The 16,741-nt window shown below is 46.7% G+C and overlaps 1 protein-coding gene across 1 annotated transcript in view; it reads left to right on the top strand.

Moving 5' to 3' along the window:
- Positions 1–7,841, top strand: part of KIAA0040 (KIAA0040 ortholog) — a 37,603-nt gene extending 29,762 nt beyond the window's left edge. Inside the window, exon 3 of the mRNA XM_068986568.1 lies at positions 7,315–7,841. Within this exon, the coding sequence (XP_068842669.1) occupies positions 7,447–7,749 (303 nt within the window). The 5' untranslated portion in view covers positions 7,315–7,446 and the 3' untranslated portion in view covers positions 7,750–7,841. The remainder of the gene's footprint in view (positions 1–7,314) is intronic.
- Positions 7,842–16,741: the final 8,900 nt, after the last annotated feature.

The raw sequence follows: 16,741 nt of genomic DNA, 5'->3' as shown, positions 1-16,741 counted from the left end.
CACTTTATCAAGTGTTAACAACTGAACTCATTGCTGGAAATTTAGAGGCACTTCATCTGAAAAGGTATTGGAGAGTTGAAGATAAATACACCACACATATTACTTGAAAGTGCTTTAGATAAGTTTAGTCTAAGTTTTGAGACTTCTGAGACACCTTTACCACATGACTGCTGTGGTTCAGACCTTAGCAAAGCCATCCTTGCCCAGTACCTGCCCCAGCCTCCCTGATGGGCATCACTCATTTTCTCAGCATCCCAGACTTCTCCTTTGTAGCACTTTCTATGTTACACTTGCACACCAGTCTTCGGGCTTCTTTGCTTCCCACATTGGACTTTGAGCATAAAAGGGACAAGGACTGATCCTGCCTATTTCCTGGATACCCAGGATTCAACCCACTTCCTGGCATGTAGTAGGTGATGCCTAAGTAGTCACAGAAGGGATGAGCAGATGCTGTCCTGATTGTCATTTCTTTCGCATCTCTTTCCCTTAATCCCCACCAGGTCAGCAGGCTTACTCCTTCCCCAGGGCTTCTCTCATGCCCTTAACACAGAGCTTGACCACAGGACTCATCACCTTGTGCTTCTGCTATTTCTGTCTCTCCTCCTTACAAGACAGGAAGGAGCTCAGGGTCTGAGTGCACAGGGTCAGACACAGTGGATGTTCTGTGAATGTCTATTGCATTGAACTATGACCTCAGAAATCGCTAAGGACGGTGACTGCAGCCAGGAAATTAAAAGATGCTTGCTCCTTGGAAGAAAAGCTATGACCAACCTAGACAGCATATTCAAAAGCAGACATCACTTTACCAACAACGGTCGGTCTATTCAAAGCTCTGGTTTTTCCAATAGTCATGTATGGATGTGAGAGCTGGACTATAAAGAAAACTGAGCACCGAAGAATTTATATTTTTGAACTGTGGTGTTGGAGAAGACTCTTAAGAGTCCCTTGGACAGCAAGGAGATCCAACCAGTCCATCCTAAAGGAGATCAACCCTGAATGTTCATTGGAAGGACTGATGCTGAAGCTGAAACTCCAATACTTTGGCCACCTGATGGGAAGAGCAGATTCACTGGAAAAGACCCTGATGCTGGGAAAGATTGTGGGCAAGAGATGAAGGCAGCAACAGAGGATAAGATGGTTGGATGGCATCGCTGACTCAATGGACATGAGCAAACTCAGGGAGAGAGCAAAGGACAGGGAAGCCTGGCATGCTGCAGTCCATGGGGTTGCAAAGAGTCGGACATGACTTGGCAAATGAACAACAATGACCTCCAGGAAAGCAGCTCTGGCCCAGATGCCCTGACTAACTAGAGCAAGAAGTGACCCCCAAGGAGGCTGCCCGCAGCAGGCCTCAGTGCTGCCGCATATGAAGATGAACCTCTTCCCTACCCCTCCTCACCCATGATCCATCCATTCTCTCATTCAGCACATGGCTCCTGAGCATATAGAAAAGGGTCATCACCTCAGCCTGCTCATTCAGCAGTTTTTGAACCTGATAAACTATCCAGAAACACTTGGGTTGTTTGTTATAAACATAAATTTCTGGGCATTTCCTAGACCTACAGAATCAAAGTCTCCAGGAGTGTAATTCAGGCACTTGAATCTTTAACCCCCTTGGTGACTCTCAGGCAGCCAGCGTGGCCAGAGTCAGAGGCCAGAGAGGAGACTAGGGCTGCCCTCCCGAGATCCTGTCATCACCTGAGATCCATGGGTGAGGAGAGAACGCAAGCAGAGTGATCACCGCAACACAAGGTATGGGCTCAATGGAACAAGCGAGGAAAGCCCCAAGGCAAGGTCTCTGTCCCTTTGCCCCCAGGGTACAATGATGAGATGGCCCCTACACATACTCAGGAGTCTACAGCTGCAGCAGAGGAATCTTTTAAGGTTCTGAGAGAGACCTGACCCTCCTGCTTCACCCTACCCATTATAAGAAGGCCAAAGATTTAAACCATATAGAAAGCACTCTGGAGAAGGTCTCAGGGATTTCAGCTGGCTGCCATTATGATCCTTATCATTAACATTTCTAGAAAGCATTTGCTACCCAACAGACCCTATTCTCCAGCTTTATTATTTCACCTAATAGAAATAACAAGAGGCTGGTGCAAAGGAGAATGCCCTGCCCCTTTCTTGGGGAGTTCCAGAGGAAACAGCAGTCTGTGGGCCAGGCTTGGACATGACTCTGGAGCAGCTCTTGGATGTCAGGGATGGACCAGTCATCCCTGTGGCAGGAGCCATCCCTGTACATTTCCAGGGGTTCCGAAGACTGGAGAGAGGCCAGAGCCTGCAGGGGACTAGGTGCTCTCTCCAGGCCTCATTTTATGAGCTCACCAGTCCTCCAGACACTATCAGACGTTCCCCAATGACCCTTCTCCGTTCCTGTTGCCAAAAGCCAGAGTCTAGAATTACAGCCACAGAACTGCTGACCAGCCCTAAGCAGGGAGGTCACTGTGATGCCCTTTGCATTTGAATGGAGTAGGGGTCCATGAAGACTGGGCTAGAGGTGAGAGATGGGGAAGAAAAGCTCAAGGCTAGAATTAGTCCACTGTTATCTGGAGTTCACTCACTACTTTGTAGATTATGTTTCATAGTGTTGTACAGTTTACAAAATGCATTAAACACATTGAGCTCTTAATCTTCACAACCTCATTACAAGGGAAGCTTATGAACTGCATTTTGTAGCTAGCATTTGGTAACTGGCCAAGGTCACAAGAATTAACCCAGGACTCAAACCCCCAGGTCTTCTGGCTCCAGGATCTCTGTTCGCCATCAATACTTCACATGCAGGCAGACAGAAATTTGTGGGAAGAATGAATGAATGACTCTCTCTCAACTAAATACTAAGGAGGATATAGAGATGAATACTACTTGGTTTCTGGAAAACTGAAAGGAACTTCTCCCCTCTTCTCTCTCCTCACACCCACCCCCATAACCACAATCAAGGTTAGTTAGCACCTACTGTCGATTTTACAAGAAGAGACGAAGTATTTTTCAGTGTCAGCAACACTTGAGAGCTGACAAAAGGATGGGGTCTCCCAGAGGGCATTTCTAGGCCGAAGTGTGGCTCCTTATGCAAAAAACATTCCACAGAAGCTCTGACTTTTTTAATTCATACCACCAAGGAGATATTTGATTGTTTCCTGGAAATGCTAATAATGCAACGCTCATAAATACTAATGAAATGCTATAGATTAGCAGAGCTCAGCAAGGAACCTGGGGGGTGGGGGTTGCCTAGAAGAGAATTCTTAGATTAAAAAATATAAAGAATACCTTTTAATCGAATTGTCCCCAGACAGGGTTCCCAAGTGTTAATGAATATTCTCTTTGGCCATATGGAGAGTAGACTCAAATAAGTACCTTTAGGAATCCAGAAGCTAATTATTGACTTAGCTTTTGCTTGAAAAGAAATCTGTTTATTCACATGGCTATTTTAGGTGCCATGGGATGGATGAGTTTGAGCCAAAGTTGGGAGGGATGGGAGGGCCTGGAATGTTGAAATAAAGACGTAATTCAAATGCATGCTTTTATTTCATCCAACTAAGCAACATAAGCTGGAATTTGCTGCTTCTTCTTCTTGTCTATTGACATGATCCCTTGATGATACTAAGTCCTGTGAAATGTACAGGCCTCCATGATATCAAAAACTATACCTTTGTCATTCATTCCTGAATCCTCAAAACCAAACACAGTTTGTGGTACATATCAGGTGTTCAATAAAGGTTTGCTAAATGGCTGAAGTGCTCTCTTAAAACATCTTCCAGAGCTTTCCAGACCCTCTTATCATTCCCTGCAGGGCAGCTCTGATCACAATATCATCCTATTATGTGCTCAGTCGTCTCTGACTCTTTGTGACCCCAAGGGCTGTAGCCCACCAGGACTCTGACCATGGGATTCTCCAGGCAAAAATACTGGAGTGGGTTGCCATTTCCTTCTCCAGGGGTTCTTTCCAACCCAGAGATTGAACTGGTATCTCTTGCACCTCCTAAAATTGGCAGGAGGATTCTTTACCACTGGCATCACCTGGGAAGCCCATTATAGAGCTCCTCCCCACAAAGAAACACACTCTGTGAAGGTCCCCTCTAACCTGGCCACAGCCTACAGCCCTTCACTCTCCCACCGAGCTTCAGGCTCATCAGAAGGTCCCCTGTTCTCCTGCTGATGTTCTGGAAGTTTCTCTGCCTGGGATCTTTGACATCTTTTTCACACATCTGTCAAGAGCCTACTTGTCTCTCGAGGTCAAGTGGCTCTACTTTTATGAATACTGCTCTACTGTTCTCCAGGAGTTCCATGACCTTCTCTCTGGCCGAACCCAGAGTGGGCCCTGATTCACATATGCTCCCCACAGAGACCAGCACGACCCCAGCACAGGAAAGCTTGTCAGTAAGTGTGGTCTGCTGCTGTCTAATTTGAATCACAGAAATCAGTGCAAGGAGCCTTTGGTTCTCGAAACCATATGTGTAGGAAGGATCAGCTTAGAGAAAGGCACCCAAAGTCTTCCTACAACAGAACATAAAAATCCCTCTGGGTCAAAAAAACAGGACCATATAAGGCTGAGGTCAAAGCAAAAATTATGGCAAAGGGAGGAGAATCCAGAGGACAGTGAGGGGTGTGAGAAGGAACAGGCGCCGGGCTGGCTCCACTGAGGGGTCTGGGGAGACCAAGTGTGGTTTTCCTCTGTAAAGAGCCTGTGCACTTGATGGTGTGCAGGCAGGTCCATGGCACGTGATGTTTGACACTGGAGTGGCTCAGGCAAAGCCTCCAGCAAGGACACATAACTTCTCGGGATGCTCATCTTTGTTGCACATTGAGTTTAAGTTCAGATGCCAGTATGCTTTCTATAAACCTTCCCTTGGGCAGGACTGGATTTTTATTGTATGTATCTTCATGCATTTGTGAGGTATCTGACAATGGGAAATAAATTTCTTTGTAGTCTCTTTCTACAGCAAACAGGGATAAATGTTGACTGGGATAAATGTTTCAGTTGATCTGGGGGATGGCAGAGGATTCTATAAACCCTGGGCTACTTGCCAAAAATGGGTTAATTCCACATGAAGAAATCGGAGGCCCAGAGCCACACTATGAATGGCTCAGTCCTTGGGGATCTGGAGCCAAGCTTCCCAGAATCCTCAGGGCCAGCTCTGCTACTCACACACCGTGTGACCTGTGCCTGCATCTCTTTGGCTGTAGGATGGGAGGAATAACTGTACCTACTGCATAAGCTTGTGATAAAGTCCAAGAGAGTCAACAGGCGCAAGGTGCTTAGAACAGTGCCCGGCATGTAAGAAGTGCCATCTTTTAAAAAACAATTTTATTTATTTAACATGTATTTATTCACCAGCTGCGGCAGGTCTTACTGCATCATGTGGGATCTTTCACTGTGGTGCATGGACTCCAGAACGCGTGGACTCCGAAGCACATGGGCTTAGTTGCCCTGCAGCATATAGTATGTTAAGGTTCCCAGACCATGGATCAAACCCATGTGCCCTGCATTGCAAGATGGATTCTTAACCACTGGACCACTAGGCGATTCCCATGAGTCCCACTGTATAACATGATGTCAGGCTCCTTGGGCCCAATGGCACAGAAGCAGGTGCCAATTTATACAACTGCATAAACTGTATAAATAATGTTATGAGGGGGTGGGGCCACATGCCTGCAGACCAGGATGGAGATCCTGGGTGGGGCTTGGATGCACACATGGGCACTGGGTACCTGGGACACCAAGAGTGCGTGTTATCCAAGGAATGAGACCTCCAAGCACAACTGCTGGGACAGCGTGTGTAACACACCACCCCGATGTATAACACACGCACTTATGCTCCAGTGCAGGACAACCCAATGAAGCCTGAACTTCAGAATGACTCTGGACCTAGGTCCCCCTAGTGCGTCCCTCCACTCACAATGCACCATCCAGTTGCTCACTTAAAAGATATAATTTACATGAAGGTGACTTAGAAAAATATCAAGTAAAATATAAAGTAATGTTACCATCCTTAGTTTTTCTGCTTGCCCAGCAGCCTTGGGAGAGTGCTGGACCCATTGTTCAGAGGTCTGGGTGTTCATCACAGCTTTGTGTGTGATGAGAAACACACATGTGCTTGTGTGTAACCTCACAGACAGGTCACCCCACCACTCTGGGCCTCAGATTCTGCATCTTTAAGTGAGACAGCTGGTCAGGATGATTTCTAAGCTCTCCAGCCTGAAAATCAATGACTTTTCGATCTTTGGCTCCTGAACAATGTTTAATGCCAAAAGGTCTCTTAAATTCCTTTGACTCATGCCTGTCCTCCGAGTCTTGTTTAGACCCAAGAACCTGTGGATTCCAGAACTGAAGGCGCCTCTAAGATCTTACACTTGAGAGCTGAGGCCTGAGCTACATGTGGAGAGTTGGAGAAGGTACTATAGGAAGAGGGACCACTCTGGAGAAGCAACCAGAACTGCCCAGCTGCAAGCTTGGGCTCAGGATAGGAGGAGGGAGGCAGCCAGGGACCCCCTTCCAGTTTCCAGGCACCATCACTGATCAGCCTGCAAAACTCTTTTCACTGCAAAGAGAGGAACAGGCAGGGTAGGAGACTTGGGAATATTTGGTTGGGGAACAGGGGGACGAGAGTAATGAGGGAGAGAAAGGTAGAAACAGAAAGACCTGGTTTCTCACCCACAGCATGATGAGTCCTTGCCAGGCCTGAAAGTGGAATGTAAGGAGGGAGGAGACATGGGGCCAGGAAGAAAGCATGAAGGGACCTTGAGAAAAGCAGGAGTGAAACAGGATGAGGACTGATGACCTCTTAGCCTGGGGAGGTCCAGGGCCCCCACGACAGCCAGCAAGACTTGGACATTCTATCTTGTGCTTAAGCTTTCATTAGTGTTAAAAATGACAAATTGTGTTCATGGAAGGTCGGATATGGAGCTGTCCTGTGGGGAGTATGTGTTCATCATTTATCAGGTAGGCTGAAATGAAGAAAGGTGGAGAACTACTCCTGTAGAGGGTCCAGAGAAACAACCCTGTAACCAGAACACTGTGGGATGCACACACTGATTTCTCTAACCATCGTGGAGCACTGCCTATGTGCCAGGTCTGACATCTTATTAACTGTCATATCCTAAGCCCCGTATAGTGTGTACATAGCGAGAATTAGTTAATACATAACTGACTAAATGCATGCATTTATCTTGTTTATTGAGTCTCAATACAATTTCAGTGAACTCTGGAACTCTTTGATTTCCTCCCATTTCCTGAGCCTAAAATCAATGATGTTATTAAAATTATAGACCATCCCCACAGCGTCTCTCTTAAACGATCCACTGTTCTCTCTTTAGGTGCTATCTGTGGCCTGCCCAAACCCAGAGCTGGAAGAGGGCTAAGTTCCAAGTGGGCAAGCCTGCATCCTCTTGTGTCCTGCCCTTGCGGGTGGGCTAAGGGGCTCCTCTGGCCCAGTCTAGCCACGCGCCATGGAGAAAATCAGCATGTTCTTCAGTGCCATCTGGGACATCATCTCCACCAAACACCAGGAGGGCCTCTTCAACAGCATCTGTCTAGGCATCCTCCTGGGGCTGCCCCTCCTGGTGATCATCACCTTCCTCTTCATCTGCTGCCACTGCTGCTGGAACCGGCGAGGTGAAAATGGCCGACAGCAGGAGCAAAACAAGGGGAAGAAGAAGAAGAAAAAGAAGAAGAAGGCTGAAGAAGACCTCTGGATCTCTGCCCAGCCCAAGCTTCTCCAGATGGAAAAGAGGCCGTCCCTGCCTGTCTAGCTAGGCAGGGGGCAGAGGTGTCCTGCCTTGGGAGCTCAGCTGCCTTCCAACCACACCCAATGTGGGGAGCAGAAATCCCTGCAGTGATGCGCTCATGTTCACAGAGGACCTACCCAACCAAGGAGCAAACCTCAGACCGAGTGTCCCCCGGGGCAGGCCTTTCCAGGGAGCATGTGGACAAGTCTTGGACGCTTTCTCAGCATCTATGTGTCCAATAGCAATGCTCTTTACTGCAGACTCAGGCATGCCTTCCACCCATCTCTGGCACATTCCGTATACAAAAGCACAAGGAACATTTATCCATACTTCTTGACATATCTCCCAAATGCACACATGCACAACACCACAGGTACCCAGGCAAGTATATTCTGTTCATCAAATGGTCACTGAATGTCTACTTTGAGCAAGGCCCTAAACGAGACAGTTCATCGTCTGCTCTTGGAAAAACATCTCACAGGAAGGCCTGGCAGATCCAGGCCCACATGCACAATTATATAACAAGAGAAGCCTACGTGCTGTCAATGCCATACACCACTCAGGTTAGAGATGAATGCTCTCCTCTTCCTGTCCCTACATAGCCTTTTACTGGAAATCTTCATATCTGGACATTCCAGCCATCTGGTATCCCCCCGTTCCTATATATTGATAAAGACACACCAAGTTCTTGTGCTTCTGGCCTTTCACCTGGGAGAAAAAGTTGAAAAATCAAAAGCTATAATCTTACAACTCATCACCACTGATGGGTGTTTAATGGTATCCAAGACTTCTCTTTGAGATGCTACCCCCAGCAAGCCTCCCTTCTCCAAGCAAGAACAAATGGCTTCTGGTCATCTTCATGGCCAGTTTTATGCCATCCACTTCAGTGGACTGCCATTGTGTACCTGTGCAATGTATGTTTCACAGATGAAAACAGGATGCTACCCCTGAGCAAGGAATCTCCTATGAACCCAAAGGTTTTCAGTGGGGAAGGAATTAAGACAATCACTGGTACAGTCTCACAGAAGGCACACTGGAAACAATTACATAAAGTTATCATGGAGGTAAGGCATGTCGTAGACAGGGTGCAGAAGTTAGAGAGTCTAAATGAAAGTAGGATGAAGCTATATAGAGATTTATTAATATTTAGCTTGAAGCTCATGCTAGTGCCTTGCACACAGTCGGTACTCACAACTGTCTGTGGATGCTGTCAGATATGTGATGCTATTAAGGGTAAACTTGTAATACCTCACCGAGTCCCCAAGTGACCTTCTCTTCCAAGTGAGCCCATTAATTGCTGCAACAGGTGGAAGTTGGGTATTGAATTCTGAAGGAGGCGGATGCACGCAGGGCCAAGGTTTGGGTTGACAAGTGTGCCCTGAGATCTAAGGACATGTAAGCTGGCTCCACTGTTAGCTGAGCAGAGCATCTCCCCACATTCTGGGCTGAGTTTGGGAGGCTGAATTAATCCACTCACAGGGAGAACTGGGTGGTATTTTGATTGTCTTGTGACCACAGCACAAAGATGGATAATTCCCCACGTGGGAGCAGGTTGTGCTCTCAAAGTTCATTTGCACATCTGCAGGGTAGCTCTCTTGAAGTATTTTCTGACTGAAGCTGTTCTAAATGATGGTGAAATTGCAATTTCATTAATAATGTAGCTAAGCTATGATATTTATAGAAGCAAAAGCTAAATTCTCTAACATTGTTTCATGGAAAATGTCCTCTGTTTGCTCACTTGGGGCAGCTGGTAGTCACCCGCCTTTCAGGTTAAGTCCAGGTCTAGTCCTGAAGAGGCGAGGTGCCTACTGGCAACTGCTGCCCCAAGATCTTCTATCGGAACACCCTGTGAAGCATATTGCAGGCCTGCTTTTATTTTAAAACCAGCCCTGTTCCCCCTTCTTGCCCTAAGTGGGCCTAAATACCCCAGGCACTCAGGCCCCTCAGGCATAAACCTCTTTGACCAGCAAAAGAAGCACCCTCTGATGCTCTGTCCCCTTGTCCTGGAGCATCTGGCCATCCCCTTCACCTCCCGGAATGACTGCTCATCTCCCCACACCTCCCACCACCCAGCAGGCTGAGTTGCTTATTCTGTCTCCAACTCTCAGCCCCTCCTCAAATGGATGACTTGGGGGAGACGTGGAGGCTGACGGCTGAGACTGGTGTCAGATACAATCTAGGAGAGCTGATCTCTGGGATCACGGAACCACAAAAGTACCATAGTTGCCATGGCAACCAGCTGCTAGTCTGAATTAAGACAGCAGTCCGTCGTCATCACCCACGACAAGGCATCTATCTCCAGATGCCGTGCCTCACCATCTTCTATCTGAATGTATCTGCTCCACCTCCAGGTGTGAACACCCAGAAACACGCTTCTCGGTTGCTTCCATAACCCACGTTTGGAGAGCCAAATGCTTGAAAGAGGCTTCTCTCTTATCCCATCCAGCCTCCTCAACAACCTTCACTGGAGCACCCAGAACAGTGTCCAGTGAGTGAGAGGCCCTCAGACTTTGCTGAATAAGTGTGTGTATCAAAGAAGCAAAAAGCAATTATTGGAGCCCACTGCCTTTTCTTCCCACTTCATTGTCATCCTCCTCCCCCCTGTTTTCTTCTCCCATTCCCCTCTCTCTGTCTCTAGGCACCACCCCGGCTCCATCCCTCTCCATCTTCACTTCTCCTTCCCACCCTCTGTACCAGAACTACCACTGGCAGCCAGGGGTCCCTTAGGACTGGAGCTTGCCTGGCCCATCTTGTGGGGGTGGGGTTAGGCTAACAGGACAAAAGAGATGGCAAAGAAGAGGCCTTCTAGACTAGCCCAGGCTTAGGGAGGAGTCCCCAGGCCCAGGACTTCTGAACAATCAGAAGAGGTCTTTCTCCCAACTGCTCAATGGATTCGCTTTGGGTTTTTTGGGGGGTGGCGGGAGGAGGGGAAGATATAGAGAAAGGGCAGTCACCTTTTCAAGAAGAATATAAATGGTCCACATTATATAGCATTTGTTTTTTTTTTTTCCTGGAAAATTTAAATGCAACAAGAAAACATTTTATTTAAATAAAATACTTTGAAACTAAAAAGCCATGTGCAACCTCCTTACTGTGTAAATCAGTTAGTTATTTTCTTGACATTTGAGACTATCCTCTCCCAGAGTTCACCCAGAATGATGGATGGGGCGACTCCCTCTGGGACACCAAAGGCCCAGCCATCCCCAGGCACTATCTTCCCCCTACCAGCAGAGTCAGAGGTCCAAGGACCAGGGGTGAACTCACACCCCACTGCCTGCAGAGCAGACACCTTGGAGAGTAGGCACCCTCAGAGATGCCAGATGCAGAAAAACACACTCATGTTCCTTGGCAACAGTTAGAGAACATTCCCATCGATGAGGTCAATCAATGTCCTCTTAAATAAAAAGGGGGAAAATAGCAAAAACTAAGTAAAAATAGACTCCTGAGTTAAATCTGGTGCTGAGAAGAGAGATCAAAAGTCTCTATAGTAGCAGCAAGGGAGATAGATAGGTAAGTATCTATAGACAGATAAATAGATCATAGCAGGTAGACTTTATACATAAAGAAATAGACAGACATGTGTATGAATGAATAAATGTGTATCTTTTTTTTTGAGTTGGCCGTAGCCTTGCATTGGTTAAGAAATGCAAAGAGGACTTCTCTGGTGGTACAGTGGATAAGAATCCACCTGCGAGTGCAAGGGACACAGGTTCGATCCCTGGTCCAGGAAGATTCCACATGCCAAGAAGCAACTAAGACCATGCACCATAACTACTGAAGCCTGTGTGCCCCAACTACTGAGCCCGTGTACTACAACTACTGAAGCCCACATGCCTAGAGCCCGTGCTCCACAACAAGAGAAGCCACCACAATGAGAAGACTGGGCACCGCAGCTAGCGCAGCCCTTGCTCTCCATAACTAGAGGAAGCTGGTGCGCAGCTACAAAGACCCGGTGCAACAAAAAATTAATGCATACGATGTGATTAACATTTTTAAAAATGTAATGAGTTAAATGTTCCTGATTCCTCCCTTGATGATGCTAAGCCGTCATTAGAGCAAAAACCATCTAGAGCAGCACTGCCAACAGAACTAGGAATGATGCAAATGTCCACTCCCTGCCCAATATAGTACCCTTAGCGGTATACAGCTATTTAAATTAATTAAAATTAAATAAAGCTAAAGGTCCAGTAGCTGACTTACATCAGCCACATTTCAGCTGCTCAACAGCTGCCCACAGCTGGTGGCTACCATCCTGGAGAACGTGGGCCTAAAAGCTAGTAGGGGGAGCAATCAGACACACTGGCAAAACACCATGCTAACTGCACCTCAAGGGCCAGGGCGGGCCTGCACTTCACCTTCCCCACGGCAGGCTGGTATTCCTATGAAAAGTGAAAGTGTTAGTCACTCGGTCACATCCAGCTCTTTGTGGCCCATGGACTACAGCCTTCCAGGCTCCTCTGTCCATGGGACTTTGTTGTTGTTCAGTCGCTCAGTCGTGTCCAACTCTTTGTGATTTTAAAGTCATGGGATTTTACAGGCAAGAATACTGGAGTGGGGAGCCATTCCCTTCTCCAGGGGATCTTCCCGACCCAGGGATCAAACCCAGGTCTCCCACATTGTAGGTAGATTCTTTACCATCTGAGCCACCAGGGAAGATATTCCTCTAGTTGCAGTCTATTCCTGGGTCTCCTTCCCCAGCACACATATTCTACGACCAATTGAGGACAGAGACCTTTCACTCAGCTCTCTGTTCTTTCCTCCAGGACTTTCAAAACTTTCCACCCTCATGCAGGGAATGTTGTCCAGACTGCATCTGGGGGAGGCGGGGCTGCTGCACACCTGGGTGGTTGCCAGAGTTCAGTACCATCAGCTCCACCTGTCCAGGCTCAGCCCTGACGTTTGGGATATGAATGGACATGTGCACAACGCTGTGAGCATTCTCAGCTCACCACAACACTCTCCACTGGCCCCTTGCCCTCTGCCCTTAGTACAATTCCTAAATTGAAAGTCATGGGACTACAAAACTGAAAAGAAGAATGCCTTTATCACCACTTGCAGTCTCTGCCAGAGGTTCAAAGGCATGTTTTGAAATACCTGTGACATTTTCATTCAGGAAGGGCTATGTATGCAACTATCTATTAATAACTCCCTCTGGAGGCTATTTGTTCCATTTACATTTTTGACTCTAGTATGTGCCAAGCACACCAGGTGGCCACAATATACAGGCATTTGGAGGGGCTCACAGCCTGGCTGTGGGAACAGACAAGACAAGAGACCATTCTAGTACAGCTGGTCACTGCTTTCTAAGAGGGAAGTTTCAAAGCTCATGTCCAGTCAGGTAGGGGGCAGGGGTCACCCTGAAGCTGTCACCCAGAAGAGAGCTAGCTGCAGAGGAGGAAACAGGAAAGAGAGGGTACTGTTTGCATCACCTAAAACCTGAAGGCTTAGCCTGGCGAGGACCACCGTCAGTGCGGGAGGCGAGGATTGGGTTGTCCCGATTCCAAGGCTAACTCCAGCTCCCACAATTGTGTAATGTACGTGCCAGACTTAATCTCTGAGTAGAATTAATGCCAGTCAGTATCTATATCAGAGGGAAGAGAGGATTAAATGAGATAATGCATACAAACCGTTTAGCGCAGAGCCTGGCTTATTGTAAGTGCTCAGTAAACGTTCCTTATTATTAAGGACAGAAGGAAGATCATGAGAGACTTGTGCCCTAGAAGTCGAAGGAAAAGAGATGTTCAAGAAGAAAGCCAGAGTCCATGGAATCAAATGGTGCAGACAGGTCAAAGGAGATAGGAATTGAAAATAATGGACATTTTCTGTTCCTGTTGGTGTAATAAGTTCCCTCATTTCACCACAGACTGCACTGCTTACAGTGCTATCAATACTCCTTGAATTAAGGGCTCCCAATTTATAGGATGTGACAAGTGAACTTCTTAAGTACCTATCCTTCCTCGCATCAAGCCCCTCTGCCCACAACTAAGCCACCCTAGGGTGACAGAGCCCCTGGTGGCCAGATCAGGAGAGAGTTCGCGTCAACGTGTTTTTCACCTTACAACAGCGCTTCTCTGGCTGGTGGGCTGCCGTCTCTGGGGTCGCACGGAGTCGGACACGACTGAAGCAACTTAGCAGCAGCAGTGCATCTCTTAGAACATCAACCCAGCTATGTCGTTGATACTCAGATGAGATGTGCTACAGATTCACTGGGTTTCATGGGACAATCACGATGTCACACTCATTTGCTAGATAAGGGATTTTCACAATCTTAATTGCTGTTACAAACATTGCTGTGAAGTCTTCCAGACTTTACATCACTGCCTAGGAAAGCTTCCCTAACCACTCAAGTCTTCCCCATCACAAGATCAGACTACACTCTTCCTACGTCCCCAGCTCTCCATTCCATTTTCACCTATATTAGAGTTAGTCTTTATGAGTCCAGAATTGTAACTTACTCACCATGTATCTCCAATACCTAGCATGAAGTCTTAGTGCATACTAGACGCTACATAAATGCACTGATTAAGGGAAAAAAGAAAAAGAATCACTTGTGGGGTTTTTTTTGTTTTTTTTTTTTTTTTACAAGTGCAGATCCCAACTTCCTCTTTGCCATTCCACTGGATTTATTATATCGTGGACCAGACCAGACAACCTGCTCTTCTAACAAGCACACTAGGTAGATGACAGTGGTCTCTGAACCATACCTTGAGAAATATTATCTAGATATTCAGAAACCAAAATCATCCTATAGTCAAACAAGTTTTCAAAGTGCTACATACCAAGTCTTTCCCCCTCTTTCTTGAAATCTGCAAGTATCATATTAAAAGTTCTAATGGGTACTGGAATAAAGAAATGGGTGTGACTCTGCTGAACTCAGAGTTTTCTCAAGCTTATTTGACCATGAAACCTTATCTTTTAGCACATCTGGAGGAGCAAGGGTTCCAAGGAACACCATTTGGGAAATGCTGCTCTGGGGGTGTGCATAGCCCCATGCTTCATCTGCTGGTCTTCCACTGCTAACACCTCAATTCATAACATTTCCAAGGAAACCTTTTGTGAAATGTAGACAGATTCTCCTTTTCTTTTCTTTTCTTTTACTTAACCTTTCTTTCTCACTCTGCCCTTTCTCTTTCTTCCATCTGTGAGCAAGCCATAATAACCTATTAGCGCCTATTCATAGTAAATATACCTTAGTGTTGGCTAGAGATATACCTTTATAAAAGAACCCGCCTGCCAGTGCAGAAGACAAAAGAGATGCAAGTTCGATCCTGGCTCAGGAAGATCCTCTGGACGAGGAAACGGCTACCCGCTCCAGCATTCTTGCCTGGAGAATCCCATGAACAGAGGAGCCTGACACACTACAGTTCATGGGGTTGCAAATAGTCAGACACAACTGAAGCAACTTGGCACACAGCTTTATCATAAAAAAAAAAAAAAATCCCAAAACTTTGAGTGTAATTATGGAAACTGAAGATGCAAGGCCTCTGTCCTACCGGAGTGCTTTCTACTTCATAAAGGCACTTCCATTACCTCATGTGACTTTTGCAGCAACTGACGTTGTGAGTAAATTCCCATTTTATAAAAGATGAAAGTGAGACCCAGACAAAGTGAGCAACTTGCCCAAACCTAGATTGGAAACCAAAACCCTCAGACTCCTGCCATAGGGCCCCTGGGGCACACAGGGCAATGCGATCCAGTCCACTGATCTGGGCTCCGAAGAGACTGTTAACTAGCAACAGCACCTCCTATAGGTCAAAAACTCCAATAACAACTCCAATAAAGGGCTCTGCCCACAAGTCTTTATACATTCTGTAAAGTCTCCACCGGATCACAAAGGGTCGGACACGACTGAGCGACTTCACTTCACTTCATTGTCTCCTTCAGGTGGTCCACCGCGCAGGGTGAGCCCTGAGAGTTCTGTCTTTTTTTTTTTTTTTTGTCATCCAAGTGCCTGACTTAAGCTTGGATTGCAGAAGCACCCACTTCAAAGACCACTATGCAGGATAAACACACTGCAAACACACACAACTAGACGAAGACCTGGGCCGCCTCCCCGCACTGTGGCGCCTTTGTTTTAGAGATCCTGGGTGATTTCAGTAATTGACTATTTGGGCCACTTGATTTTTTTTTTCTTTTCCTGCACTTTAAATTCACCAGGAAAGACTGATCCCTCAAAATCCTAGGCCCCCACCATGGACCCCAATAAAAGCAGAACCCTAAGCTCACTCTCTCTTGAGCTGTTTTCTCTCTCTCCCACAACCTCACTATGCAGCCCCAGGTAGGTAGTGTAATTGCCAGGCCTTGTAAGAAATAAACCTTTATTTTTTTCAAAGTTTCCTAATAGTTATTGCTAAAGGGTGTCTTAAGATAAGAATCAGAAAAGCCAGTCCAACCAAAACATTGGTTATTAATAGGTTGAGACCAGCACAGAGCCAGCCAGCCTCATTGGCCTCCTTATCCTTCTCTCATCAAACCTAATTTTCTTCACTTGTCAAAATAAGTAATTGTTTCATTCTTTTTTTTTCCTTTTTAAATTGCAATACTACAATACCTTTGTTTTCTACTTCGGTCATTAAAAGTGCACTGCAATCTGTATTATAAAATGAACAGGCTTTTCTGGGCTAACCTGAGAACCTAACTCCTTTGTATACCAATGGAATCAGATCTCAACCCATTTCCCATTTCCTCCATAGAAACTAACACAAGGCCTATTGGGAAGTGGACTCAGCTGGGCTTTAGGAACTGCCTAAAACCCCTTCCAGGGGCGCCCCCCATCCCCTTGCCGGACCACCAGCCCAGTAGACCAGGTTGGGGGAGACAGTCCCCAGCTCACCAGGCAATCTCTTCAAAAGGGTTCCAGGGGCTTCTAACATGCAACTGGGGCTGAGAACAGCGGCTGAGATGAAAAAGGGGGTGGCAGTGGATTACAGTTTCTCAATTACCTGTTTTGCGCGGCAACACTGCCTGTGCAACCACCAATCGATGCTGGATGGCGAGTCGTACCCCACAGGCTGAC

The sequence above is a fragment of the Capricornis sumatraensis genome, chromosome 14 (assembly GCF_032405125.1).
Source record: "Capricornis sumatraensis isolate serow.1 chromosome 14, serow.2, whole genome shotgun sequence".
Lineage (NCBI taxonomy): Eukaryota > Metazoa > Chordata > Mammalia > Artiodactyla > Bovidae > Capricornis > Capricornis sumatraensis.
The sequence above is the reverse complement of the archived record's forward strand: the minus strand, read 5'-3'. Positions and strand labels throughout refer to the sequence as shown.